The sequence below is a fragment of the Bombina bombina genome, chromosome 2, assembly GCF_027579735.1.
Source record: "Bombina bombina isolate aBomBom1 chromosome 2, aBomBom1.pri, whole genome shotgun sequence".
NCBI classification, from domain to species: domain Eukaryota; kingdom Metazoa; phylum Chordata; class Amphibia; order Anura; family Bombinatoridae; genus Bombina; species Bombina bombina.
Window position 1 is genome coordinate 523538511 of NC_069500.1, and position 27115 is coordinate 523565625.

A 27115-nucleotide genomic window follows, 5' to 3' on the forward strand; every position below is an offset into this window, starting at 1 on the left:
TTTGGGAATCTCAGGAGGCGAGATTACCAATCAACATTTTGGAACTCCGTGCGATTTTCAGAGCTCTTCAGTCGTGGCCTCTTCTAAAGAGAGAGTCGTTCATTTGTTTTCAGACGGACAATGTCACAACCGTGGCATATGTCAATCATCAAGGAGGGACTCACAGTCCTCTGGCTATGAAAGAAGTATCTTGAATACTTGTATGGGTGGAATCCAGCTCCAGTCTAATTTCTGCGGTTCATATCCCAGGTATAGACAATTGGGAAGCGGATTATCTCAGTCGCCAAACATTACATCCGGGCGAATGGTCTCTTCACCCAGAGGTATTTCGTCAGATTGTTCAAATGTGGGGACTTCCAGAAATAGATCTGATGGCTTCTAAACAAGAAGCTTCCCAGGTATCTGTCCAGATCCAGGGATCCTCAGGCGGAAGCAGTGGATGCATTGTCACTTCCTTGGAAGTATCATCCTGCCTATATCTTTCCGCCTCTAGTTCTTCTTCCAAGAGTAATTTCCAAGATTCTAAAGGAGCGTTCGTTTGTTCTGCTGGTGGCTCAAGCATGGCCTCACAGGTTTTGGTATGCGGATCTTGTCCGGATGGCTACTTGCCAACCGTGGACTCTTCCGTTAAGACCAGACCTTCTATCACAAGGCCCTTTTTTCCATCAGGATCTCAAATCCTTAAATTTGAAGGTATGGAGATTGAACGCTTGATTCTCAGTCATAGAGGTTTCTCTGACTCCGTAATTAATACTATGTTACACGCTCGTAAATCTGTATCTAGGAAGATATATTATCGATGTCTGGAAGGCTTACATTTCTTGGTGTTCTTCTCATCATTTTTCTTGGCATTCTTTTAGAATTCCTAGAATTTTACAGTTTCTTCAGGATGGTTTGGATAAAGGTTTGTCTGCAAGTTCCTTGAAAGGACAAATCTCTGCTCTTTCTGTTCTTTTTCACAGAAAGATTGCTAATCTTCCTGATATTCATTGTTTTGTACAGGCTTTGGTTCGTATAAAACCTGTCATTAAGTCAATTTCTCCTCCTTGGAGTTTGAATTTGGTTCTGGGGGCTCTTCATGCTCCTCCGTTTGAACCTATGCATTCGCTGGATATTAAATTACTTTCTTGGAAAGTTTTGTTTCTTTTGGCCATCTCTTCTGCTAGAAGAGTTTCTGAATTATCTGCTCTTTCTTGTGAGTCTCCTTTTCTGATTTTTCATCAGGATAAGGCGGTGTTGCGAACTTCATTTAAATTTTTACCTAAGGTTGTGAATTCTAACAACATTAGTAGAGAAATTGTGGTTCCTTCATTGTGTCCTAATCCTAAGAATTCTAAGGAAAGATCGTTGCATTCTTTGGATGTAGTTAGAGCTTTGAAATATTATGTTGAAGCTACTAAAGATTTCCGAAAGACTTCTAGTCTATTTGTTATCTTTTCTGGTTCTAGGAAAGGTCAGAAGGCTTCTGCCATTTCTTTGGCATCTTGGTTAAAGTCTTTGATTCATCATGCTTATGTTGGGTAGAACTCCGCCTCAAAGGATTACAGCTCATTCGACTAGGTCAGTCTCTACTTCCTGGGCATTTAGGAATGAAGCTTCGGTTGATCAGATTTGCAAAGCAGCAACTTGGTCTTCTTTGCATACTTTTACTAAATTCTACCATTTTGATGTGTTTTCTTCTTCTGAAGCAGTCTTTGGTAGAAAGGTACTTCAGGCAGCTGTTTCAGTTTGATTCTTCTGCATATAATTTCAGTTTTTTTCATTATAAGATTTAAACTTTGTTTGGGGTGTGGATTATTTTTCAGCGGAATTGGCTGTCTTTATTTTATCCCTCCCTCTCTAGTGACTCTTGCGTGGAAGATCCACATCTTGGTTATTCATTATCCCATACGTCACTAGCTCATGGACTCTTGCTAATTATATGAAAGAAAACATAATTTATGTAAGAACTTACCTGATAAATTAATTTCTTTCATATTAGCAAGAGTCCATGAGATCCACCCTTTTTTGAGGTGGTTATGATTTTTTTGTATAAAGCACAATTATTCCAATTCCTTATTTTTTATGCTTTCGCACTTTTTTCTTATTACCCCACTTCTTGGCTATTCGTTAAACTGATTTGTAGGTGTGGTGAGGGGTGTATTTATAGGCATTTTGAGGTTTGGGAAACTTTGCCCCTCCTGGTAGGAATGTATATCCCATACGTCACTAGCTCATGGACTCTTGCTAATATGAAAGAAATGAATTTATCAGGTAAGTTCTTACATAAATTATGTTTTTGAGAAGCTTTGAGGCAAGAGGGAGGAGGGAAATAGGATGGTAGATAGATGGGGAAGTAGGATCAAGGGAAGGTTTTTTGAGGATAGGTGTGACCAGTGCATGTTTCAGAGATGTGGGAAATATACCAGTGCTGAGGGAGAGGTTGAAAATGTTTGTGAGTATAGGGGTAAGGGTAGCAGAGAGGGAGGGGAGTAGCTGTGAGAGGATAGGGTCAAGCGGACAGGTAGTGAGGTGAGAGCACAGTATAAGTGCAGAAACTTCTTCCTCAGTAACAGGGAAGAATGAGCTAAGTTTAAGGTTATGTGGGTTGTGGTTGATTGAGAGCATTTGAGGGGGTGAGAGAATGGAATTATGTTGAGAGCTGATTTTGTTTCTGATGGAGTCGATTTTGTTAATGAAGTGGCTGTCAAAGTCTTGAGCTAACAGAGAAGTTGCATTAGGAGGTGGGGGGGCAGAGAAGAGTATTGAAAGTGCAGAACAGATGTTTTGGGTTTGAAGAAAGATTAGAAATAAGACTAGAGAAGTAGTGTTGTTTATGGAGATTAAGGGCAGAATAGTAGGAGTTCAAGATGAATTTGTAATGAAGAAAATCAGCTGAACTCCGAGATTTTCTCCAGGGCCGCTCAGCAATACGGGAACATCTGCGTAGGTACTGTGTCAGAGGAGTATGCCAGGGCTGAGGATGAGTGTGTGATTTCCGGAGTGTGTGATGTCCGAGCTATGGTAAGAGGGGCCAGATTGTCAATGACGAATGTAAGGGTGGAATTATAGTGGCAGATAGATTGGTCAGGGCAGGAAAAGGAGGAGATGTTCGAGGGAATTAGCAAGCTGTTGCTGATCTAATGACATAATGCTTCTGTGAAGTTTGGTGTGAGGAGTAGAAGGAGGGAGAGTTGTAGGGAGGGATGATATGTTGCAAGTAAGGAGATGGTGGTCAGAAAGAGGAAAGGGGGAGTTTGTGAAGTTTGAGAGAGTGCATCGATAGCTAAAGATCAGGTCAAGGGATACTGTTCTTTTTTTTTATCTGATACTCTTTTTGTAATATACATATCTATACCTATATATCTACAGAAATAGATATACAGGTATAGCTATATATATAGAGAGAGATATGTATTTATTAAAAAAAAGGTACATTATCCTGTAAGTGAAGAACATTGGAATGTTAAATATGTACAGTACATATACAGTAAAACAATATTATTTTTTAAATTCATTAAAAGGTTATAAGGGCTCAAAGATATGATGTTTTAGTTGTTAGAAGAAAAAAAAGGCCTGCAAAGGGCTTTAACATAGAGATACATACATACACATGTCTAAAGATGTATATGTATATATATATATATATATATATATATATATCAGGTCAAGGGATACTGTTCTTTTTTTTTATCTGATACTCTTTTTGTAATATACATATCTATACCTATATATCTACAGAAATAGATATACAGGTATAGCTATATATATAGAGAGAGATATGTATTTATTAAAAAAAAAGTACATTATCCTGTAAGTGAAGAACATTGGAATGTTAAATATGTACAGTACATATACAATAAAACAATATTATTTTTTAAATTCATTAAAAGGTTATAAGGGCTCAAAGATATGATGTTTTAGTTGTTAGAAGAAAAAAAAGGCCTGCAAAGGGCTTTAACATAGAGATACATACATACACATGTCTAAAGATGTATATGTATATATATATATATATATATATATATATATATATATATTTATTTATTTAGCAGACAGTGTTATTATGAGTGTAACTGTACTTTTAAATGTATTTTTGATGTATTTTGTACAAATTTTTTGTCTCGTGTAATAGTTAACCCCATGAGCTGCCTCTGCCAGGCTCATCTTCCTTACATGTCGCTCTTCATCTGCTGCACCTCTCTGCCAATCCCTTCACTGGCTTCCTCTTGCCTCCAGGATTAAACACAAACTTCTCACTCTGACAAGCAAAGCCCTCAACTGCACTGCTCCCTCCTACATCTCAGACCTTGTCTTCAGATACTCTCCCTCCCGACCCCTTTGCTCCGCTCACAACCTCTTACTCTCCTCCTCTCTTGTTACCTCCTCACATTGCTGTTTACAAGCTTCAAGCACTCCCTGAAGACTCTACTATTCAGGGATGCATACAACCTACACTAACCTTCCTATCTCCACTGCTATCCCCTTAAACCCCATAGCATGTAAGCCTATGAGCCCAGCTCTTTGTAGTTCACCTTCATAAGAGCCGACTACAACAGTGCAACTCTTGGCAGGGCCCTGTATCCATTTGACCCCTGTATATGTTATTTTGTATACTACCTATGTTCATAGCGCTGCAGAATCTGTTGGCAAATACCTGGTAATAATAATAAGCATTAAATTTGATTGCTCTCAAGAAAAACGTGTTTAGTTTCAACTTGTAATGCACTCACTATTTCTGGCGCATGCAAAGATCCACGAAATACCCCACATCACTTGCACTCTACAGTTAGTGCACCACTTGTAATCTAGCCCAAAGTCTATTCATTTGTATGTTTCTATATAGTTTCCTACACTTTTTCCATACTTTTTTTTTTTTTTTTTTTTTTACTTTTTAGCATCCTCTCTCCCCCTCTTTTTTCCTCCCCTGTGAAGCCTATGGCATTATGTTGAATGTACAGTTGTAATCAAAATTATTCAACCCCCATTGCAAATCAGGTTTATTGTCAAAATTTACAGACTTTCAGCTGTTTGCAATGAACAAATCAAACAAAAGCAATTGAAATAGCTCAACACAATGAATACTGAATAGTGAAAGTGATTTCCCCAAATTCAACTGAAAATGCAAATTTTAATGAATTCTGCAGTCTCAAAATTATTCAACCCCTTCATGGGAAGCATCTTTAGTACTTATAGAGTTCCCTTTTGCTGTTATGACCTGCAAACGAGATCCATAACCAGACACCAGCTTCTGGCAGCATTCCTCATGAGCAATGGCCTCCAGTTCAGTAATATTCTTGGGTTTGCGTGCTGCAACCGCCTTGTTCAAATCCCACCAGAGATTTTCTATGGGGTTCAAGTCAGGTGACTGTGATGGCCACTGTAGAATCTACCAGGACTTCTGTTGCAACCAAGCCTTGGTGGAATTTGAGGTATGCTTGTCCTGTTGGAAGGTCCAATGACACCCAAGCTTCAGCTTCCTCACAGACGGCATGACGTTTTCTTCTAGAATTTCCTGATACTTCAATGAATCCATCTTGCCTTCCACACAGTGCAGGTTTCCAGTGCCAGAGGATGCAAAACAGCCCCAGAGCATCACCAAGCCACCACCATGCTTAACTGTAGGCCGAGTGTTCTTTTCAGCATATGCTTCATTCTTCTTCCTCCAGATATACTGCTGATCCATTGGGCCAAAAATTTCCATTTTTGCTTCACCGATTCACAGAACAGAATACTAGAACTTCTGTGGGTTATTTATATGATTTTCAGCATATTGGAGCTGACTTTTCTTGTGCTTTGGATCAGTAGTGTTGTACGTCTCTGTGTTTAGTATGCGCCTTTCTGTGCAAACTGAAACCTCAGTGCCTGTTTCCACCAAATCTTGCTGCAGGTCTTTTGCAGTCATTCAAGGGTTTTTCTCAGTCTACCTTCTCAGAAATCTGGTTGCAGCCACTGATAGCTTCCTTTTTCTACCCCGTCGAGGTAGTGTAACAACTGTTCCTTTAACTTTGAACTTGCGAACTATGCTTCCAACTGTGTTTCTAGGAACATTCAGTGCCTTTGCTATCTTTTTGTATCCTGTTCCTTGTTTGAGAAGGGTGATGATCTCTTAACTTTTTGGACCATTCTTTTGGCTATTTCTAACATGCTGTCAAACGTGACATTCGACAAACCCCTAGCCAGTTCAGGTATTTCATGTGTTCTAGCTCAAGCATACCTGGTACAACTAATGAAGCCCTTGATTATTTGCATCAGGTGTGCTTGAGACAACACCTGTTTTGCATATTTGTGCTGTTGTGAGGAATTCTGTTCAGGGGGTTGAATAATTTTGATACTGCAGAATTCATTAAAAGTAGCATTTTTAGTTAAATTTTGGGAAACCACTTTAAACATTTGTTGCATTGAGCTATTTCAATTGCCTTTGTTTAATTTGTTCATTGCAAACAGCTGAAATTCTGTAACTGTTGACAATAAACCTAATTTGCAGTGGGGGTTGAATTATTTTGATTACAACTGTATATCATGCTAAAGATAAACTGTCTCTTACTGCAGTTACTCCATTGAGACCCTCTCCGACCCTGAGGGTTTGTTTTCCATCCATCCAGAGGATGGGACCCTCAGGACAAGCATTTCCCTGGACCGAGAGGGAAAGGAGGAACACAGCATCACTGTAAGGGCCAGTAAGACCGGTGAGTCATCAGAGTGGGTGGGAGATCAGCTTCAGTTGCTGTGACATACTGGCAGTGTAGGAAATGTCATAGGTTGTGAGAGTGCCCTGTCAGTACAGAACTTAAGTCCATTGATTTTGATAGTGGTTTGTCAGTGAAGAGCTGTGATCCATGGATGGGAAAGAAAATTGCCAAACTGAAGCTGAGATCCATAGGTAGAAGATGTAACAGTCTTTACAGACCTGAGAGCCAGGTGTATAGCAGTATAGAGCTTAGATCCATGAGGATGAGTATGGCCTGTTTATGTAGAGTTTAGATTAATCTAGCCAGTTGTAAATTAAAGAGAGTGTGCTATATGAGATATTCCCTAGGGGTTGCATGTTTGTGTTAAAAAGTGTAATATACCATTGTTGATATATAATATTTGAGGAACAGCCATCATCCGCTGTCACTATGTATTTTATTTTTATAGAGTTGTGATCAAAACGGAGGGGGATTAATCTGTTTATTCAGATTTAAAACTATGTGAAATGAATACCAGTGTATGATCAGAGCAATGGGGAATAGTCTGCCTGCAAAGGGATGAGATCAGTGCATATGTTTATGTTGGGGGGGCATTATGTGAACTTACAGATGAGATTAATGTGATTGAAGGGAGAGGAGGGGATGGGGAATTTTCCATATATAGTTCCATATTAATCAGCAGAGTGGTTCTGAGAAAAGCTTGTGATATTAGTAGAGTGGGAGTAAGAACAACCTGTCTGTATAAGGTACAGAGCCATGTGATGATCGTGAGCTGTCTGTCTATGCTAGGTTAGGAACTGAACTTGTTATTCTTAGTAGGTGTTAGAGAACAGTTAATGTCTTTCCGAATATTTCAAAGCTATAAATTCAAGATCGTTTTAACAAACATACAGTAGACATTAGGGCATCTATTTATCAAGCTGTCAACCGCAAATACGCTGGAATTCTGCAGCGTATTTGTGGCGAGCCTGATTCGCCTTAGTTATCAAACCCTACAGACCGGCAAAAGTAGAATTTAGTGACGTAACATACGATCTGCCGGATTCAGTCCGACACAGATCGATGCTTATGTCACTACAGATGTTCCGAACGCAAGTTCGGCACAATTTGGCTACTTTTGCTAGTTATCAAAAGTCTACCAGGTACGCTCGGCACTATTCCGGCCCAGCGTACCTGGTTTTCAATCCGCCGCCCTGGAGGCAGCGGATGCCATAGGAATCAATGGGAGTCTGAAAGCAGTGAAAGCTTATGTTCGCTGCTGCCCGATATCCCATTGATTCCTATGGGAACGTTTACACCTAACATATACCCAGAGTCTAAACACCCCTAATCTGCCGCCCCCTACACCGCCACCACCTACATTATACTTATTAACCCCTAAACCTCCGCTCCCGGAGCCCACCGCCACTCTAATAAACTTATTAACCCCTAAACCGCCGCTCACGGACCCCGCTGCAACTAAATAAAGTGTTTAACCCCTAAACCGCCGCTCACGGTGCCCACCGCCACCTACATTATATTAACCCCTAATCTGCCCCCCTACACCGCTGCCACCTACATTATACTTATTTAACCCCTAATCTGCCGCCCCCTACACCGCCGCCACCTACATTATATTTATTAACCCCTAATCTGCCCCCTACATTATACTTATTTAACCCCTAATCTGCCGCCCCCTACACCGCCGCCACCTACATTATATTTATTAACCCCCTAATCTGCCCCCCTACACCGCCGCCACCTACCTACATTTATTAATCCCTAATCTGCAGCCCCCAACGTCGCCGCCACTATATTAAATTTATTAACCCCTAACCCCTAAACCTAAGTCTAACCCTAATCCTAACACCCCCTAACTTAAATATAATTTAAATAAATCTAAATAAATATTCCTAGCATTAAATAAATTATTCCTATTTAAAACAAAATACTTACCTGTAAAATAAACCCTAAGCTAGCTACAATATAACTAATAGTCACATTGTCGCTACCTAAGGGTTTATTTTTAATTTACAGGCAACTTTGTATTTATTTTAACTAGGTACAATAGTTATTAAATAGTTATTAATAAAGTTACTTCCTAGTTAAAATAAAAACAAATATACCTGTAAAATAAACCTAACCTAAGTTACAATTACACCTAACACTATACTATAATTAAATAAATTCCCTAAACTAAATACAATTAAATACAATTAATTTTTTTTTATCTAAAGTACAAAAAAACACACTAAATTACAGAAAATAATAAAATAATTACAAGATTTTTAAACTAATTACACCTAATCTAATCCCCCTAACAAAATAAAAAAGCCCCCCAAAATAAAAAAAATCCCTACCCTACACTAAATTACAAATAGCCCTTAAAAGGGCCTTTGCGGGGCATTGCCCCAAAGTACAGGTAGCCCTCAGTTTACACCGGGGTTAGGTTCCAGAAGGAATGGTTGTAAATTGAAACCCAGTTTATAATGTAAGTCAATGGGAAGTGAGGGAGTTAGGTTTCAGGCCCCTCTCAAAATTGGCATAAGTAACACCTAATACATTATTTTTAAAGTTTTGAAATGAAGTCTTTAAATGCTAAACAGCATTATAAACCTAATAAAATAATCACACAACACAGCATATATAATTAAACTAAGTTCAATGAACAAAAACATTTGCTAAACAGCATTATAAACCTAAAAAAATAATCAGACTTTACTTGCATTTTTCTGCAAACAGTTCTTTCTATGCATTCCAATCTGGACTGATTTATAGACAGGAAGATCTTGTTCCTTTGCAAGCTGCTCGATAGCTCAGGTCTGGTTAAACTGAATAATTTCAGCTTGCTTGGCTTACATATCTTTGCTGCAACACAAGCGGACAGCTCCACCTACTGGCTATTTTAATCAATGCACTGCTTCTCAATGCTTTTCAATAGCAGTGACATGGGGTTAGTTAGGGAAAAATTCAAAGGGTTTGTAGCATTTAAGCTAAGTGCTGAATTAGGCACTATTTAATTATATGAAATCAGTTAAAATTTAACACTTTATTTAACATACATACAAAGACAGACAATTTACTTAAATTGGATCACTATCTAGAAACAAGTATTCATCAATTGTTTCTATATATTGTCATTGTAAGTGAACCAACTAAAAACAAAATAAAACCAATAGGTAAAATATAGGACTAAGTGCTCTAGAAACTACTATTGTGGTAAAGTTCGTTGATATTGAGTATTGTTCAGGTTAAAGTCATGCAGTTTACACACAGGCTATGCGCTCAAAGGCGTCCTCCTACCTGCGTACTGCTGAGATTTAACTCAGTCAGCCTATTTCTAGCTGATCCCTATCAATCAATATCACAACATTCATACAATCTCAATGTGTCAGTCGGAATCACACTATTGCATATGTATTCAAAGATTATATATATATGTTTGCGCGAGGATTGCAATATTATATTGCTAATAATTATCGCTATGGTTACCAGTAATATTTGGCAGAGTGCTTCAAAATCTAGAAATTATTCATTTCAGTTCCAGGTGCTTATCGTCACTACTAGAACAGATTCTCTAAAGTGTTGGCACCATTAGCCCTTTATCAAATACTGTTATTACCATTAGATCGCTATATATATATATATAGAGCAAAACCGCTATTAGGCAGCAACAATAGTAACCAACAGATATGAGTTATCAGTAACTTTGTTTCTAACACCACGCTAGAGTTCTAGAGCACGCCCACCGACGCGTTTCGTCACTTGTACGTGACTTCGTCAGGGCATAGGGCCCGCCCAGCCTCAAGTGCCGTCTTTTATCCTCCATGGTTGCTGTAGTCAGGGCCGCCATCAGGGGGTGACAGGAGTGACTCCTGTCAGGGGCCCAATGGGCCAGGGGGGCCCATGAGGCAAGAACTAAAAAAAAAAAAAAAATTTTTTTTTTCAATTTTGGCAGCCACCAGTGGGTACTACAGCAGAGTGCTAACTGAGCATGGGAAATGTTATTACAAGGAGTAAAGTATTAGCATTTGAGAGGATTTCTGAGTGTGCACTAAACCACTATGCACAGTGTGAGACTGACTTGGCACTTTGTTTGTACAGTGTGTGCCTGAGTCAGACGGCAGATCACTTTCATTTGCAGAGGAGGTAGAACTTACTTAGCAAATGTTTTTTATTTCTTTGTGCAATTTCGGATTGTAACTTCAGTGTGGTAATAGTTGTATGGTGGGGCCAGGGGTCCATAAAAACATTTTATTTTTTTAGCAGCGGTGTATTTATGATTATTTGACAATGCTGTAGAAATTCTATATTTAAAACCATGCAGAAATGTTTCCTCCTCAATACACAAATGGTAGGTACCCTTTTGTTACATACCAACAAGCCTAAATCCTGCATTTAACGAGATCTAATAGTATGAGTACCACAGCTTATGGTTCCACCAAGGCCATATAGAGTACAGCATTTTCAAAATCCATAAGTACAGCTGACAGATGGGAACATTTGTACACTATATTTGAAGTGGTGCTCTTGGTTGAGGAAAATGGGGGGAAAAAAACAAACAAACACATGTCAACCTTTTAAAAGTACTTTTCTTCATCTAGCCATCTACCCAGATCATTAATGTACAATTTTGAATTCACAGAATTATTTTTGTTTACACGTTTACAAATATGATTCTTTAAAAAGTGATCTCTTAATTTCTGCAATTTTTTTTATCATGCATGTCACACACTGTTGATTTAGGGGATGCAAGGTGCATAAATGTTTCCTCCTGTGAGTGTTTCTGTGGGTGTCTGTGTTTATGTCTTTGTGCTTTGGTTTATGTCTCTATGAGTGTGTATGTATTTTTTTTTCTGTGGGTCTCTCTGTGAGGGTGGGTGTGTATGTCTGTGCATTTTCTGTGGATGTCTGTGAGGGTGTGTGCATATGTCTTTGAGCTTTTTCTATGGGTGTCCCTGCGAGGGTGTGTGTATGTTTGCCTTTGTGTATTTTCTCTGGATGCCTCTGTGAGGGTGGTTGTGTGTGTGTATGTATGTATGTCTGTGTTTTCTGTGGATGTCTCTGTGAGGGTGTGTGCTTTCTGTGGGTGTCTCTGTGAGGGTGTGTATGTCTTTGTGTGTTTTCTGTGGATGTCTCAGTGAGGGTGTGTGTATGTATGTCTTTCTGTGTTTTATGTGGTTGTCTCTCTGTGTGTGTATGTCTTTGTGCATTTTCTGAGGCTGTCTCTGTCAGTGTTTCCTTGGGTGTATGTGCAAGTTTGAGTTGTGTGTGCGTGTGTCCATTGTCTGTTCCTTTTTAGGACATTTTGACCTTACTAGTGATTATTCACATCTTTCTACGGACTTTGAGACCTTTAGGGAAGTCACCAATCAACCATTTAACCTTTAAATTATTGTTTAGGCAGTTCAGGGCCCTTCCTTTCAGCCACTGCATGCTGTTGTCATCATTTAGTTGACATCTTCCTTTACAAAAAGATAATCAGAACTCCATATTTTGTTTTCTAAATCTCCCTTTTTTTTACAGAACTGTAGTCTACCTCATTACTTGTCAGGTCAATGTAATCAAGTGCTGAGTGTCTGTTTGGGTGTCTGTGTCTGAGTGTGTTTCTTTGCGTGTCTGCTAGAGTGTCTATATGTGAATCCTTATGTGTGAGTGTGTGTGTGTGTTTTAGTGTATGAGTGTGTCTGTGTGTTTGTATGTTACTACCTTTAAGTGCATATACGTTTTAGTCACTTGGTCAAAAATTGTACATGTCAAAGGGGGGGGGGGCTGATCAAAGGTTAAGTCAGGGGCCCCAAAATTTCTAGTGGCGGCCCTGGCCGTAGTAATGGCTTGTGTATTGCGGAAGTGTCCACCGCAATATCTATGGCGACTGAGTATTAATATCCGATATTACTATTAAGTAACGTGTTATATAGAGGACGTAGGTAAATTCTATGTTATTAGTCTCAGAATGTTATGTGGAGCATTATGCAGTGAATGGAAGCTGCCCTCCTACTAAGTATTTTTAACATATTCATATACAATTAAGTATATACTGTTAGTTTATGACAGTAGTCTGGTGCAATCTCTCTCTGAAAATATTACAACAGTTTATGATAAACAATTGTTATCAAACATAGGGACATCATAGTAGCTAAGAGTTAAATATTTATTAAGCATTAATACCTGAAATTGATCTTTTGATGCTTTTATTTTTCTGATGCAAAAATAACAATTGGGCATATATCTATTGGGTCTATAGAATGGATGTCGATAGGGCAAAGTTAGTTTTATTTGTGATTTTGTCATAACACATTTATATATAGTTCACACATAAATCCTATACATATCTGGATAAAAGAGGTAAATCACAATCGTGTTACTCTCTAAAGGGATATATGTGTAATTTTCGTCAATGCTTTTTATAGTCATATTTGATAACTACGCCCCATTCATCATAATTTATTACCAAGTATATAGACTTAGATATAGGTTTTAAATTAGGATATGATCTCTAGAGGAAGCTCTTATACGAGATTGCCTCATTTAAACCCTTAGGTGATGCTGATTTTAATTCATGTATCCATCTGCATTCTTTTTGAAGCAGGAGTTTGTTAATGTCTCCCCTTCTGCCCTTAAGCTTCAGTTGTTCTATGGCAAAAAAATGTATCTGATATTTCTCTTGTTGATGAACTGTGTTCAAATACTTAGCTACTGGTACATTCCTGTCCCATTTTATGTCCCCTATATGTTCAAGGACTCTTGTTCTTAATTCCCTTGAGGTTTCACCTACATAAATTAGGGGACACTTGCACATGGCAACATATACAACTCTCTTGGTTCTGCAGTTCATAAATTCATTTATAGGGTAGTTTTTCCCTGTTTTTGGATGAACAAATTGTTTCATTGGGGACATGTTTTTGCACGCTTGGCAGCAACCACATTTAAAGAACCCCTTTGTTTCTTGAAGCCATGTTCTCTGTGGGTTTTGTACAAAATGACTCCTAGTCAAGGTGTCTTTCAAATTATGTGACCTCCTATTAGTTATCTTAGGTCTATCTGCGATAACTTCAGACAATTCAGGGTCCTCCTGTAAAACATGCCAGTGTTTTTGAAATATATGTTGGATATTGCTGTGTTTTTCATCGAATGTGCCTATAATTCTGATTTGCTGACTGTCTTTTTTTTTGTCAGTATCTATTTTTTCCTGTAGTAGGGGTGTCCTTTCTAATGCCTTAGCTTGTTGATATGCTTTCCTTGAACCTTTTTCTTAGTTCTTGTGCTTCCAATTCAAAATCTTCTAGTGAGCTTCAATTGCGCCTAGCCCTCAGGTATTGGCCAAATGGAATGCCCATCCTTTGACTTTTAGGATGGTAACTTTTCCAGTTTAGAAGATTATTAGTGGCTGTCTCTTTCCTAAATAATTTTGTACTTAGGGATCCATCACACTCTTTTCGGATTTCTAAGTCTAGAAAGGAAATGCTTGTTTCTTCAATCATTGAGGTATAGTGCATACCATGAGTATTGTCATTTAACCATAACATAAAATCGTTAAAGTTCTCTTTGGAACCTGTCCATAATATAAGCACATCATCGATGTAGCGAATAAATAGATCCATGTATTTCATAAAAGGGTTCATTTCTTCATTTAGGATATATGTATGTTCTATCCAACCCAAAAACAAATTTGCATAGGTAGGGGCACAGCATGTGCCCATTGCTGTGCCCTTTTTCTGCAGATATACTTTATTATCAAAGAGAAAGTAGTTGTGTTGTAACACAAAATCAAGGAGTTCAATTACAAAATCATCAGCCTTACTGCCTTTTGGGTTTGTCATTTTTAAGAAGAATTGTACAGCCTGTTTCCCTAGAGAGTGTGATATATTTGAATATAGACTCTCAACATCAATGCTTGCTAGTAGTGTATTCTCACTTACATAGACATTTTCCAAGCATTTTAGAACTTCCTTAGTGTCTTGGACATGTGATGTCAGTGTGTGTACATATTCTCTTAATTTCTTGTCTACAAAAGTACTCACTTTTTCAGTCAAACAACCATTCCCAGATACTATTGGCCTTCCTGGGGGTGACAGTAGATTTTTGTGGACTTTTGGCAGGCTATAAAAAGTAGCTACTCTGGGTTTCAATTCACTCATATATTGATATTCTGATTTTGTAATGATTCTTTCACCATACCCTTTATCTAATATAGATTTCAGCTCTTTTATGTATGTTACTGTCGGGTCTTTGGATAAAATTTGATAATTATCTTTATTTGTTAGAATATCAAGACACATCTTTTTGTACTGGGGGTTTGTCATGATAACCAAGTTACCGCCCTTATCTGCATTTTCAGTAATGGATGGTTCCGTCATTGGTGTTATAGCTGTAGTTGTGGTTATTGGTATTAATTCTTCATCTGACAATTCTGATTCTGCAGAAGAGCTTTCTGTTGTGGTATTTTTACCTTTATTTTCTTGTATCTGTCTCACATTTCTACGTTTGTAATTAACTTTGTAAATATTGCCTTTCTGATGGTCTGACCAGTCTCTCTGTAATTTTCTATTTTTTGTTTCACTAAGTTCTTCTTTTAGTTTATCAATATGGAATTTGAGTTTTTGATCTAAAGCCTCAAAATCTTTATCTGAGGTAAATTTATTAGTTTGTATTCTTGCCTCTTCTACTAGTTTCGTTAGTTGCTCATATTGACTCCTTTCATATTCTAATGTAAGCTTCATTAGATCTAATGAGCACTGCGTCAGAATTTCCTGCCACCTTAAGTTCTCATCTGGGATGTGAAAAGAAGGTGCTAATTGTATCCTCAGGCCCCTAGGGATGAGTTTGTTTTTTACATAGTTTTCTAGACTAAAAATCTCCCAAAAGGTCTTGACTTGTTTTTTCATAATTTTGGCTATACTTTTAAAGGCTTCTTCTATGTTTGTAGCTTTTGGACATACATTGCCTACATTTAGTGTGAAGAGCCTTTCGGCCTCCTGCTTCCATTTTTCAAAGTCAATAGTAGAAGATAGATAGCCCGCCATAGCTATCTATTCTTTTACCTTTAAGTTCCCAAATTCAAAAATTGTGAATTAAATCACTATGTAATAGGGTTAGTTAGGGAAAAATTCAAAGGGTTTGTAGCATTTAAGCTAAGTGCTGAATTAGGCACTATTTAATTATATGAAATCAGTTAAAATTTAACACTTTATTTAACATACATACAAAGACAGACAATTTACTTAAATTGGATCACTATCTAGAAACAAGTATTCATCAATTGCTTCTATATATTGTCATTGTAAGTGAACCAACTAAAAACAAAATAAAACCAATAGGTAAAATATATAAGGGCTAAGTGCTCTAGAAACTACTATTGTGGTAAAGTTTGTTGATATTGAGTATTGTTCAGGTTAAAGTCATGCAGTTTACACACAGGCTATGCGCTCAAAGGCGTCCTCCTACCTGCGTACTGCTGAGATTTAACTCAGTCAGCCTATTTCTAGCTGATCCCTATCAATCAATATCACAACATTCATACAATCTCAATGTGTCAGTCGGAATCACACTATTGCATATGTATTCAAAGATTATATATATATGTTTGCGCGAGGATTGCAATATTATATTGCTAATAATTATTGCTATGGTTACCAGTAATATTTGGCCGAGTGCTTCAAAATCTAGAAATTATTCATTTCAGTTCCAGGTGCTTATCGTCACTACTAGAACAGATTCTCTAAAGTGTTGGCACCATTAGCCCTTTATCAAATACTGTTATTACCCTTAGATCGCTATATACATATATATAGAGCAAAACCGCTATTAGGCAGCAACAATAGTAACCAACAGATATGAGTTATCAGTAACTTTGTTTCTAACACCACGCTAGAGTTCTAGAGCACGCCCACCGATGCGTTTGCAAGTGCAAGTGTCCCCTAATTTATGTAGGTGAAACATCAAGGGAATTAAGAACAAGAGTCCTTGAACATATAGGGGACATAAAATGGGACAGGAATGTACCAGTAGCTAAGTATTTGAACACAGTTCATCAACAATATCAGATACATTTTTTTGCCATAAAACAACTGAAGCTTAAGGGCAGAAGGGGAGACATTAACAAACTCCTGCTTCAAAAAGAATGCAGATGGATACATGAATTAAAATCAGCATCACCTAAGGGTTTAAATGAGGCAATCTCGTATAAGAGCTTCCTCTAGAGATCGTATCCTAATTTAAAACCTATATCTAAGTCTATATACTTGGTAATAAATTATGATGAATGGGGCGTAGTTATCAAATATGACTATAAAAAGCATTGACGAAAATTACACATATATCCCTTTAGAGAGTAACACGATTGTGATTTACCTCTTTTATCCAGATATGTATAGGATTTATGTGTGAACTATATATAAATGTGTTATGACAAAATCACAAATAAAACTAACTTTGCCCTATCGACATCCATTCTATAGACCCAATAGATATATGCCCAATTGTTATTTTTGCATCAGAAAAATAAAAGCATCAAAAGATCAATTTCAGGTATTAATGCTTAATAAATATTTAACTCTTAGCTACTATGATGTCCCTATGTTTGATAACAATTGTTTATCATAAACTGTTGTAATATTTTCAAAGAGAGATTGCACCAGACTACTGTCATAAACTAACAGTATATACTTAATTGTATATGAATATGTTAAAAATACTTAGTTAGTAGGAGGGCAGCTTCCATTCACTGCATAATGCTCCACATAACATTCTGAGACTAATGACATAGAATTTACCTACATCCTCTATATAACACGTTACTTAATAGTAATATTCGATATTAATACTCAGTCGACATAGATATTGCGGTGGACACTTTCGCAATACGCAAGCCGTTACTACGGCAACCATGGAGGATAAAAGACGGCACTTGAGGCTGGACGGGCCCTATAACAATTGGGCATATATCTATTGGGTCTATAGAATGGATGTCGATAGGGCAAAGTTAGTTTTATTTGTGATTTTGTCATAACACATTTATATATAGTTCACACATAAATCCTATACATATCTGGATAAAAGAGGTAAAAAAAAAAAATTACAACCCCCCCAACATTAAAACCCACCACCCACACAACCAACCCTACTCTAAAACCCACCCAATTCCCCCCTTAAAAAAACTAACACTAACCCCTTGAAAATCACCCTACCTTGAGAAGTCTTCACCCAACCGGGCCGAAGTCCTCAACGAATCCAGCAGAAGTGGTCCTCCAGAGAGGCAGAAGTCTTCATCCAGGCGGCATCTTCTATCTTCATCAGTCCATCTTCAAGACATCCGACGCGGAGCATCCTCTTCTTTCGATGGCGACTGAAGAATGAAGGTTCCTTTAAGTGATGTCATCCAAGATGGCGTCCCTTTAATTCCGATTGGCTGATAGAATTCTATCAGCTAATCGGAATTAAGGTAGGAAAAATCCTATTGGCTGATGCAATCAGCCAAAAGGAATAAGCTTGCATTCTATTGGCTGTTCCAATCAGCCAATAGAATGCAAGCTCAATCCTACCTTAATTCCGATTGGCTGATAGAATTCTATCAGCCAATCGGAATTGAAGGGACGCCATCTTGGATGACATCACTTAAAGGAACCTTCATTCTTCAGTCGCCGCCGAAAGAAGAGGATGCTCCGCGTCGGATGTCTTGAAGATGGACCCGCTCCGCGCGGATGGATGAAGATAGAAGATGCCGCCTGGATGAAGACTTCTGCCCGTCTGGAGGGCCACTTCTGCCGGATTCGTTGAGGACTTCGGCCCGGTTGGGTGAAGACTTCTCAAGGTAGGGTGATCTTCAAGGGGCTAGTGTTAGGTTTTTTTAAGGGGGTATTGGGTGGGTTTTAGAGTAGGGTTGGTTGTGTGGGTGGTGGGTTTTAATGTTGGGGGGTTGTAAAAATTTTTTTACAGGTAAAAGAGCTGATTACTTTGGGGCAATGCCCCGCAAAAGGCCCTTTTAAGGGCTATTTGTAATTTAGTGTAGGGTAGGGCTTTTTTTTATTTTGGGAGGCTTTTTTATTTTGTTAGGGGGATTAGATTAGGTGTAATTAGTTTAAAAATCTTGTAATTATTTTATTATTTTCTGTAATTTAGTGTTTGTTTTTGTACTTTAAATAAAAAAAATTTAATTGTATTTAGTTTAGGGAATTTATTTAATTATAGTGTAGTGTTAGGTGTAATTGTAACTTAGGTTAGGTTTTATTTTACAGGTATTTTTGTCTTTATTTTAACTAGGTATTTATTACATAGTTAATAACTATTTAATAACTATTGTGCCTAGTTAAAATAAATACAGTTGCCTGTAAAATAAATATAAACCCTAAGATAGCTACAATGTACCTATTAGTTATATTGTAGCTAGCTTAGGGTTTATTTTATAGGTAAGTATTTTAGTTTTTAATAGGAATAATTTATTTAATGATAGTTATTTTTATTTAGATTTATTTAAATTATATTTAAGTTAGGGGGTGTTAGGGTTAGGGTTAGACTTAGGTTTAGGGATTAATAAATTTAATAAAGTGGCGGCAACGTTGGGGTGGTAGATTAGGGGTTAATAAATATAGGTAGGTTGCGGCAATGTAGGAGGGGCAGATTAGGGGTTAATAAATATAATATAGGTGGCGGCGGCGGTGTAGGGGGTGGCAGATTAGGGATTAATAAGTATAATGTAGGTGGCGGTGGGCTCCGGGAGCGAAGGTTTAGGGGTTAATAATTGTATTTAGTTGCGGCGGGTCCGGGAGCGGCGGTTTAGGTGTTAATACATTTATTAGAGTTGCGGTGGGCTCTGGGAGCGGCGGTATAGGGGGTAAACAGTATAGTATAGTGTGGGTGTTTAGTGACAGGGTACCAAGAAAGCTGTAAAAAAGCCGAAGAGCAGCGAGATCAATTACTGTTAGTTAACAACAGTCCGCTGCTCATCACAACGTACTTGGTGCACGGCTTTTTGACAGCTTTTTTGCTAATTTTGGAGAACGTATTCAGGTCCGCGGTAGCGATGTTAGGCGAGCGTATTGGTGCCGTTGAATGCAGGTAAGTTGACAGCTTGATAAATAGATGCCTAGAGCTTGTAATCACTTCATTCTTTAGACTCAGCGTGTGGCTTATATCTCTGTGGCATAAGTTTAAAGCATGCTTATATTTGCTGTCTGTCTAAGATAAAGGAAATAATCTCATTGTCAGCCTCCGTCACAGCAAAATTCAAAACTTCTCCATCCATTGTTAAGCTGAACATCTCCATTATCTAAGCTGAATTATATCTTTATGTTCAACCATATGTGGCGCAACAGTTTCACCTACACCCCACCCTCTTGTACATTGGCAGCAGGCCTCCTTCTTAAAGGGACATTGTATATATTTTGTTTTATCTTGGGACATTGTATTTAGTTTGTTTTATCGTTGGGCTATCCATTAAAAGGTACTTTAATTTTCTTTAGCTTTGGGTTTGTGTCAGGCTAATTTGATTTGCTAGGCTTAGAGAGGCTTGACACTTTTCATCAGTAGACACGTAGAAGTTCATACTATCACCCAGTGAGCAATGGAAAACATACAGCATTCTTCTCCTGTTATTTTTTATTTTAAACAGCTATTACAAAAACTTGTTTCACATTACAATTTCTTTCATGTAATTAGCAAGAGTCCATGAGCTAGTGACGTATGGGATATACATTCCTACCAGGAGGGGCAAAGTTTCCCAAACCTCAAAATGCCTATAAATACACCCCTCACCACACCCACAATTCAGTTTTACAAACTTTGCCTCCGATGGAGGTGGTGAAGTAAGTTTGTGCTAGATTCTACGTTGATATGCACTCCGCAGCAAGTTGGAGCCCGGTTTTCCTCTCAGCGTGCAGTGAATGTCAGAGGGATGTGAGGAGAGTATTGCCTATTTGAATACAGTGATCTCCTTCTACGGGGTCTATTTCATAGGTTCTCTGTTATCGGTCGTAGAGATTCATCTCTTACCTCCCTTTTCAGATCGACGATATACTCTTATATATACCATTACCTCTGCTGATTCTCGTTTCAGTACTGGTTTGGCTATCTGCTATATGTAGATGAGTGTCCTGGGGTAAGTAAGTCTTATTTTCTGTGACACTCCAAGCTATGGTTGGGCACTTTGTTTATAAAGTTCTAAATATATGTATACAAACATTTATTTGCCTTGACTCAGAATGTTCAACTTTCCTTATTTTCAGACAGTCAGTTTCATATTTGGGATAATGCATTTTGATTTATTCTTTTTTTCTTACCTTCAAAAATTTGACTCTTCCCTGTGGGCTGTTAGGCTCGCGGGGGCTGAAAATGCTTAATTTTATTGCATCATTCTTGGCGCGGACTTTTTTGGCGCAAAAATTCTATTTCCGTTTCCGGCGTCATACGTGTCATTTTTTGACGTTATTTCGCGCCAAAAATGTCGGCGTTCCGGATGTGGCGTCATTTTTGGCGCCAAAAAGCATTTAGGCGCCAAATAATGTGGGCGTCTTATTTGGCGCGAAAAAATATGGGCGTCGCTTTTGTCTCCACATTATTTAAGTCTCATTATTTATTGCTTCTGGTTGCTAGAAGCTTGTTCTTTGGCATTTTTTCCCATTCCTGAAACTGTCATTTAAGGAATTTGATCAATTTTGCTTTATATATATGTTGTTTTTTCTCTTACATATTGCAAGATGTCTCACGTTGCATCTGAGTCAGAAGATACTACAGGAAAATTGCTGTCAAGTGCTGAATCTACCAAAGCTAAGTGTATCTGCTGTAAACTTTTGGTAGCTATTTCTCCAGCTGTTGTTTGTATTGATTGTCATGACAAACTTGTTAAAGCAGATAATATTTCCTTTAGTAAAGTACCATTGCCTGTTGCAGTTCCCTCAACATCTAAGGTGCAGAATGTTCCTGATAATATAAGAGATTTTGTTTCTGAATCCATAAAGAAGGCTATGTCTGTTATTTCTCCTTCTAGTAAACGTAAAAAATCTTTTAAAACTTCTCTCCCTACAGATGAATTTTTAAATGAACATCATCATTCTGATTCTGATGACTCCTCTGGTTCAGAGGATTCTGTCTCTGAGGTTGATGCTGATAAATCTTCATATTTATTTAAAATGGAATTTATTCGTTCTTTACTTAAAGAAGTTCTAATTGCTTTAGAAATAGAGGATTCTGGTCCTCTTGATACCAATTCTAAACGTTTGGATAAGGTATTTAAATCTCCTGTGGTTATTCCAGAAGTTTTTCCTGTTCCTAATGCTATTTCTGCAGTAATTTCCAAAGAATGGGATAAATTGGGTAATTCATTTACTCCTTCTAAACGTTTTAAGCATTTATATCCTGTGCCGTCTGACAGATTAGAATTTTGGGACAAAATCCCTAAAGTTGATGGGGCTATTTCTACCCTTGCTAAACGTACTACTATTCCTACGTCAGATGGTACTTCGTTTAAGGATCCTCTAGATAGGAAAATTGAGTCCTTTCTAAGAAAAGCTTATCTGTGTTCAGGTAATCTTCTTAGACCTGCTATATCTTTGGCTGATGTTGCTGCAGCTTCAACTTTTTGGTTGGAAACTTTAGCGCAACAAGTAACACATCGTGATTCTCATGACATTATTATTCTTCTTCAGCATGCTAATAATTTTATCTGTGATGCCATTTTTGATATTATCAGAGTTGATGTCAGGTTTATGTCTCTAGCTATTTTAGCTAGAAGAGCTTTATGGCTTAAAACTTGGAATGCTGATATGGCTTCTAAATCAACTTTACTTTCTATTTCTTTCCAGGGTAACAAATTATTTGGTTCTCAGTTGGATTCCATCATTTCAACTGTTACTGGTGGGAAAGGAACTTTTTTACCACAGGATAAAAAATCTAAAGGTAAAAGCAGGGCTAATAATCGTTTTCGTTCCTTTCGTTTCAACAAAGAACAAAAGCCTGATCCTTCATCCTCAGGAGCAGTTTCAGTTTGGAAACCATCTCCAGTCTGGAATAAATCCAAGCCAGCTAGAAAGGCAAAGCCTGCTTCTAAGTCCACATGAAGGTGCGGCCCTCATTCCAGTTCAGCTGGTAGGGGGCAGGTTACGTTTTTTCAAGGAAATTTGGATCAATTCTGTTCACAATCTTTGGATTCAGAACATTGTTTCAGAAGGGTACAGAATTGGTTTCAAGATGAGACCTCCTGCAAAGAGATTTTTTCTTTCCCGTGTCCCAGTAAATCCAGTGAAAGCTCAAGCATTTCTGAAATGTGTTTCAGATCTAGAGTTGACTGGAGTAATTATGCCAGTTCCAGTTCAGGAACAGGGGATGGGGTTTTATTCAAATCTCTTCATTGTACCAAAGAAGGAGAATTCCTTCAGACCAGTTCTGGATCTAAAAATATTGAATCGTTATGTAAGGATACCAACGTTCAAAATGGTAACTGTAAGGACTATCTTGCCTTTTGTTCAGCAAGGGAATTATATGTCCACAATAGATTTACAGGATGCATATCTGCATATTCCGATTCATCCAGATCATTATCAGTTCCTGAGATTCTCTTTTCTGGACAAGCATTACCAGTTTGTGGCTCTACCGTTTGGCCTAGCTACAGCTCCAAGAATTTTTACAAAGGTTCTCAGTGCCCTTCTGTCTGTAATCAGAGAACAGGGTATTGTGGTATTTCCTTATTTGGACGATATCTTGGTACTTGCTCAGTCTTTACATTTAGCAGAATCTCATACGAATCGACTTGTGTTGTTTCTTCAAGATCATGGTTGGAGGATCAATTTACCAAAAAGTTCTTTGATTCCTCAGACAAGGGTAACCTTTCTGGGTTTCCAGATGGATTCAGTGTCCATGACTCTGTCTTTAACAGACAAGAGACGTCTAAAATTGATTGCAGCTTGTCGAAACCTTCAGTCACAATCATTCCCTTCGGTAGCCTTATGCATGAAAATTCTAGGTCTTATGACTGCTGCATCGGACGCGATCCCCTTTGCTCGTTTTCACATGCGACCTCTTCAGCTCTGTATGCTGAAGCAATGGTGCAAGGATTACACGAAGATATCTCAAACAATATCTTTAAAACCGATTGTTCGACACTCTCTAACATGGTGGACAGATCACCATCGTTTAATTCAGGGGGCTTCTTTTGTGCTTCCGACCTGGACTGTAATTTCAACAGATGCAAGTCTCACGGGTTGGGGAGCTGTGTGGGGATCTCTGACGGCACAAGGAGTTTGGGAATCTCAGGAGGTGAGATTACCGATCAATATTTGGAACTCCGTGCAATTTTCAGAGCTCTTCAGTTTTGGCCTCTTCTGAAGAGAGAATCGTTCATTTGTTTTCAGACAGACAATGTCACAACTGTGGCATACATCAATCATCAAGGAGGGACTCACAGTCCTCTGGCTATGAAAGAAGTATCTCGAATTTTGGTTTGGGCGGAATCCAGCTCCTGTCTAATCTCTGCGGTCCATATCCCAGGTATAGACAATTGGGAAGCGGATTATCTCAGTCGCCAAACGTTGCATCCGGGCGAATGGTCTCTTCACCCAGAGGTATTTCTTCAGATTGTTCAAATGTGGGAACTTCCAGAAATAGATCTGATGGCGTCCCATCTAAACAAGAAACTTCCCAGGTATCTGTCCAGATCCCGGGATCCTCAGGCGGAGGCAGTGGATGCATTATCACTTCCTTGGAAGTATCATCCTGCCTATATCTTTCCGCCTCTAGTTCTTCTTCCAAGAGTAATCTCCAAGATTCTGAAGGAATGCTCGTTTGTTCTGCTGGTAGCTCCGGCATGGCCTCACAGGTTTTGGTATGCGGATCTTGTCCGGATGGCCTCTTGCCAACCGTGGACTCTTCTGTTAAGACCAGACCTTCTGTCACAAGGTTCTTTTTTCCATCAGGATCTGAAATCCTTAAATTTAAAGGTATGGAGATTGAACGCTTGATTCTTGGTCAAAGAGGTTTCTCTGACTCTGTGATTAATACTATGTTACAGGCTCGTAAATCTGTATCTCGAGAGATATATTATAGAGTCTGGAAGACTTATATTTCTTGGTGTCTTTCTCATCATTTTTCTTGGCATTCTTTTAGAATACCGAGAATTTTACAGTTTCTTCAGGATGGTTTAGATAAGGGTTTGTCCGCAAGTTCTTTGAAAGGACAAATCTCTGCTCTTTCTGTTCTTTTTCACAGAAAGATTGCTATTCTTCCTGATATTCATTGTTTTGTACAAGCTTTGGTTCGTATAAAACCTGTCATTAAGTCAATTTCTCCTCCTTGGAGTTTGAATTTGGTTCTGGGAGCTCTTCAAGCTCCTCCGTTTGAACCTATGCATTCATTGGACATTAAATTACTTTCTTGGAAAGTTTTGTTCCTTTTGGCCATCTCTTCTGCCAGAAGAGTTTCTGAATTATCTGCTCTTTCTTGTGAGTCTCCTTTTCTGATTTTTCATCAGGATAAGGCGGTGTTGCGAACCTCTTTTGAATTTTTACCTAAAGTTGTGAATTCCAACAACATTAGTAGGGAAATTGTGGTTCCTTCATTATGTCCTAATCCTAAGAATTCTAAGGAGAAATCGTTGCATTCTTTGGATGTTGTTAGAGCTTTGAAATATTATGTTGAAGCTACGAAATCTTTCCGTAAGACTTCTAGTCTATTTGTTATCTTTTCCGGTTCTAGAAAAGGCCAGAAAGCTTCTGCCATTTCTTTGGCATCTTGGTTGAAATCTTTAATTCATCTTGCCTATGTTGAGTCGGGTAAAACTCCGCCTCAGAGAATTACAGCTCATTCTACTAGGTCAGTTTCTACTTCCTGGGCGTTTAGGAATGAAGCTTCGGTTGACCAGATCTGCAAAGCAGCAACTTGGTCCTCTTTGCATACTTTTACTAAATTCTACCATTTTGATGTATTTTCTTCTTCTGAAGCAGTTTTTGGTAGAAAAGTACTTCAGGCAGCGGTTTCAGTTTAAATCTTCTGCTTATGTTTTTCGTTAAACTTTATTTTGGGTGTGGATTATTTTCAGCAGGAATTGGCTGTCTTTATTTTATCCCTCCCTCTCTAGTGACTCTTGTGTGGAAAGATCCACATCTTGGGTAGTCATCCCATACGTCACTAGCTCATGGACTCTTGCTAATTACATGAAAGAAAACATAATTTATGTAAGAACTTACCTGATAAATTCATTTCTTTCATATTAGCAAGAGTCCATGAGGCCCGCCCTTTTTTTGTGGTGGTTATGATTTTGTATGAAGCACAATTATTCCAATTCCTTATTTTATATGCTTTCGCACTTTTTTATCACCCCACTTCTTGGCTATTCGTTAAACTGAATTGTGGGTGTGGTGAGGGGTGTATTTATAGGCATTTTGAGGTTTGGGAAACTTTGCCCCTCCTGGTAGGAATGTATATCCCATACGTCACTAGCTCATGGACTCTTGCTAATATGAAAGAAATGAATTTATCAGGTAAGTTCTTACATAAATTATGTTATTTTATCATCTTTAATCACTGCATTGTCATTTGGATAGTAGAGGCAGAGAGTCTTCTACAGAATTTTAAAAAATTGACAGTAAATTGACACCAGCTTTCAAGACTACGCATGGTTATCTCCCCCCCCCCCCCCCCCTCATTAAATCCAATTGCTTCAGCAGCAGACCTATGAGGCCTGGGGCAACTTCAGGTGTAGGACTGCATGTCTCATTATTATCACTTCTACCTGTAGCTACCTCCAACTCAATTCTCTCATTTATTTCCCTGTACTAATCATTTGTAGTACAGACTAATCTTTGGTTCTGATTGTGGTGATGTCTGTTTGCAGCACTTTAAGATATTAAGACCTATATCATAGAATGACAATTATGTGATATCCAGGCTTTGTCAATTTTGGATTTTTTCTCTCCTTTCTCGAGTACTGAATTATGATTTATAATATTCAAAATTAGCAAGTTTTCTCTAAAGTCTGCACACAATTATTTTACAAAATTTACATTTAAGTCACGTGAGGGTGTGGTGTACTGGGTAACAACCACATTACCAACTAGCACCAATGTTTGATTCCAAATTGATTAGTCCTTGTTGAAGATGAATTTGTTTGTAGGAGCATCTGTGCGGAGTAGAAATCTGTATCCAAATACTGTAGGTCAGCTACAGTGTTAAAATGAATAGAAAGAAAAAAAAGATAAATTGTGTAGAGTTGAGATTGATGGGGGCAGCTTATCTTTATCTGCAGAGAGCTGAGGCCAATTTGTCAGGACCAATTTATACAGTATATGGAGAGCTGTCGGTGTAGAATTAATGGCAGGATGGGGTGAGAAACAACTTAACTGCATAGATTTGTATATAGTGAGGTGAAGTTCAGTGTGGAAAGCTATATGTATAGATTAGCTAACAGCGTGTTAACAATAAGGTGAATTTATGGGGCGTTGTTTTAAGAGAGTATATAGAGGATTGTGTGCTTGACTTTT

The 27115-nt window shown here is 38.2% G+C and overlaps 1 protein-coding gene across 1 annotated transcript in view; it reads left to right on the plus strand.

The window, feature by feature from the left end:
- CDH24 (cadherin 24) overlaps positions 1 to 27115 on the plus strand; it is a 118439-nt gene that overhangs the window by 45199 nt on the left and 46125 nt on the right. Inside the window, exon 7 of the mRNA XM_053702302.1 lies at positions 6532 to 6668. Coding sequence (XP_053558277.1) covers positions 6532 to 6668 — 137 coding nt within the window. The remainder of the gene's footprint in view (positions 1 to 6531; positions 6669 to 27115) is intronic.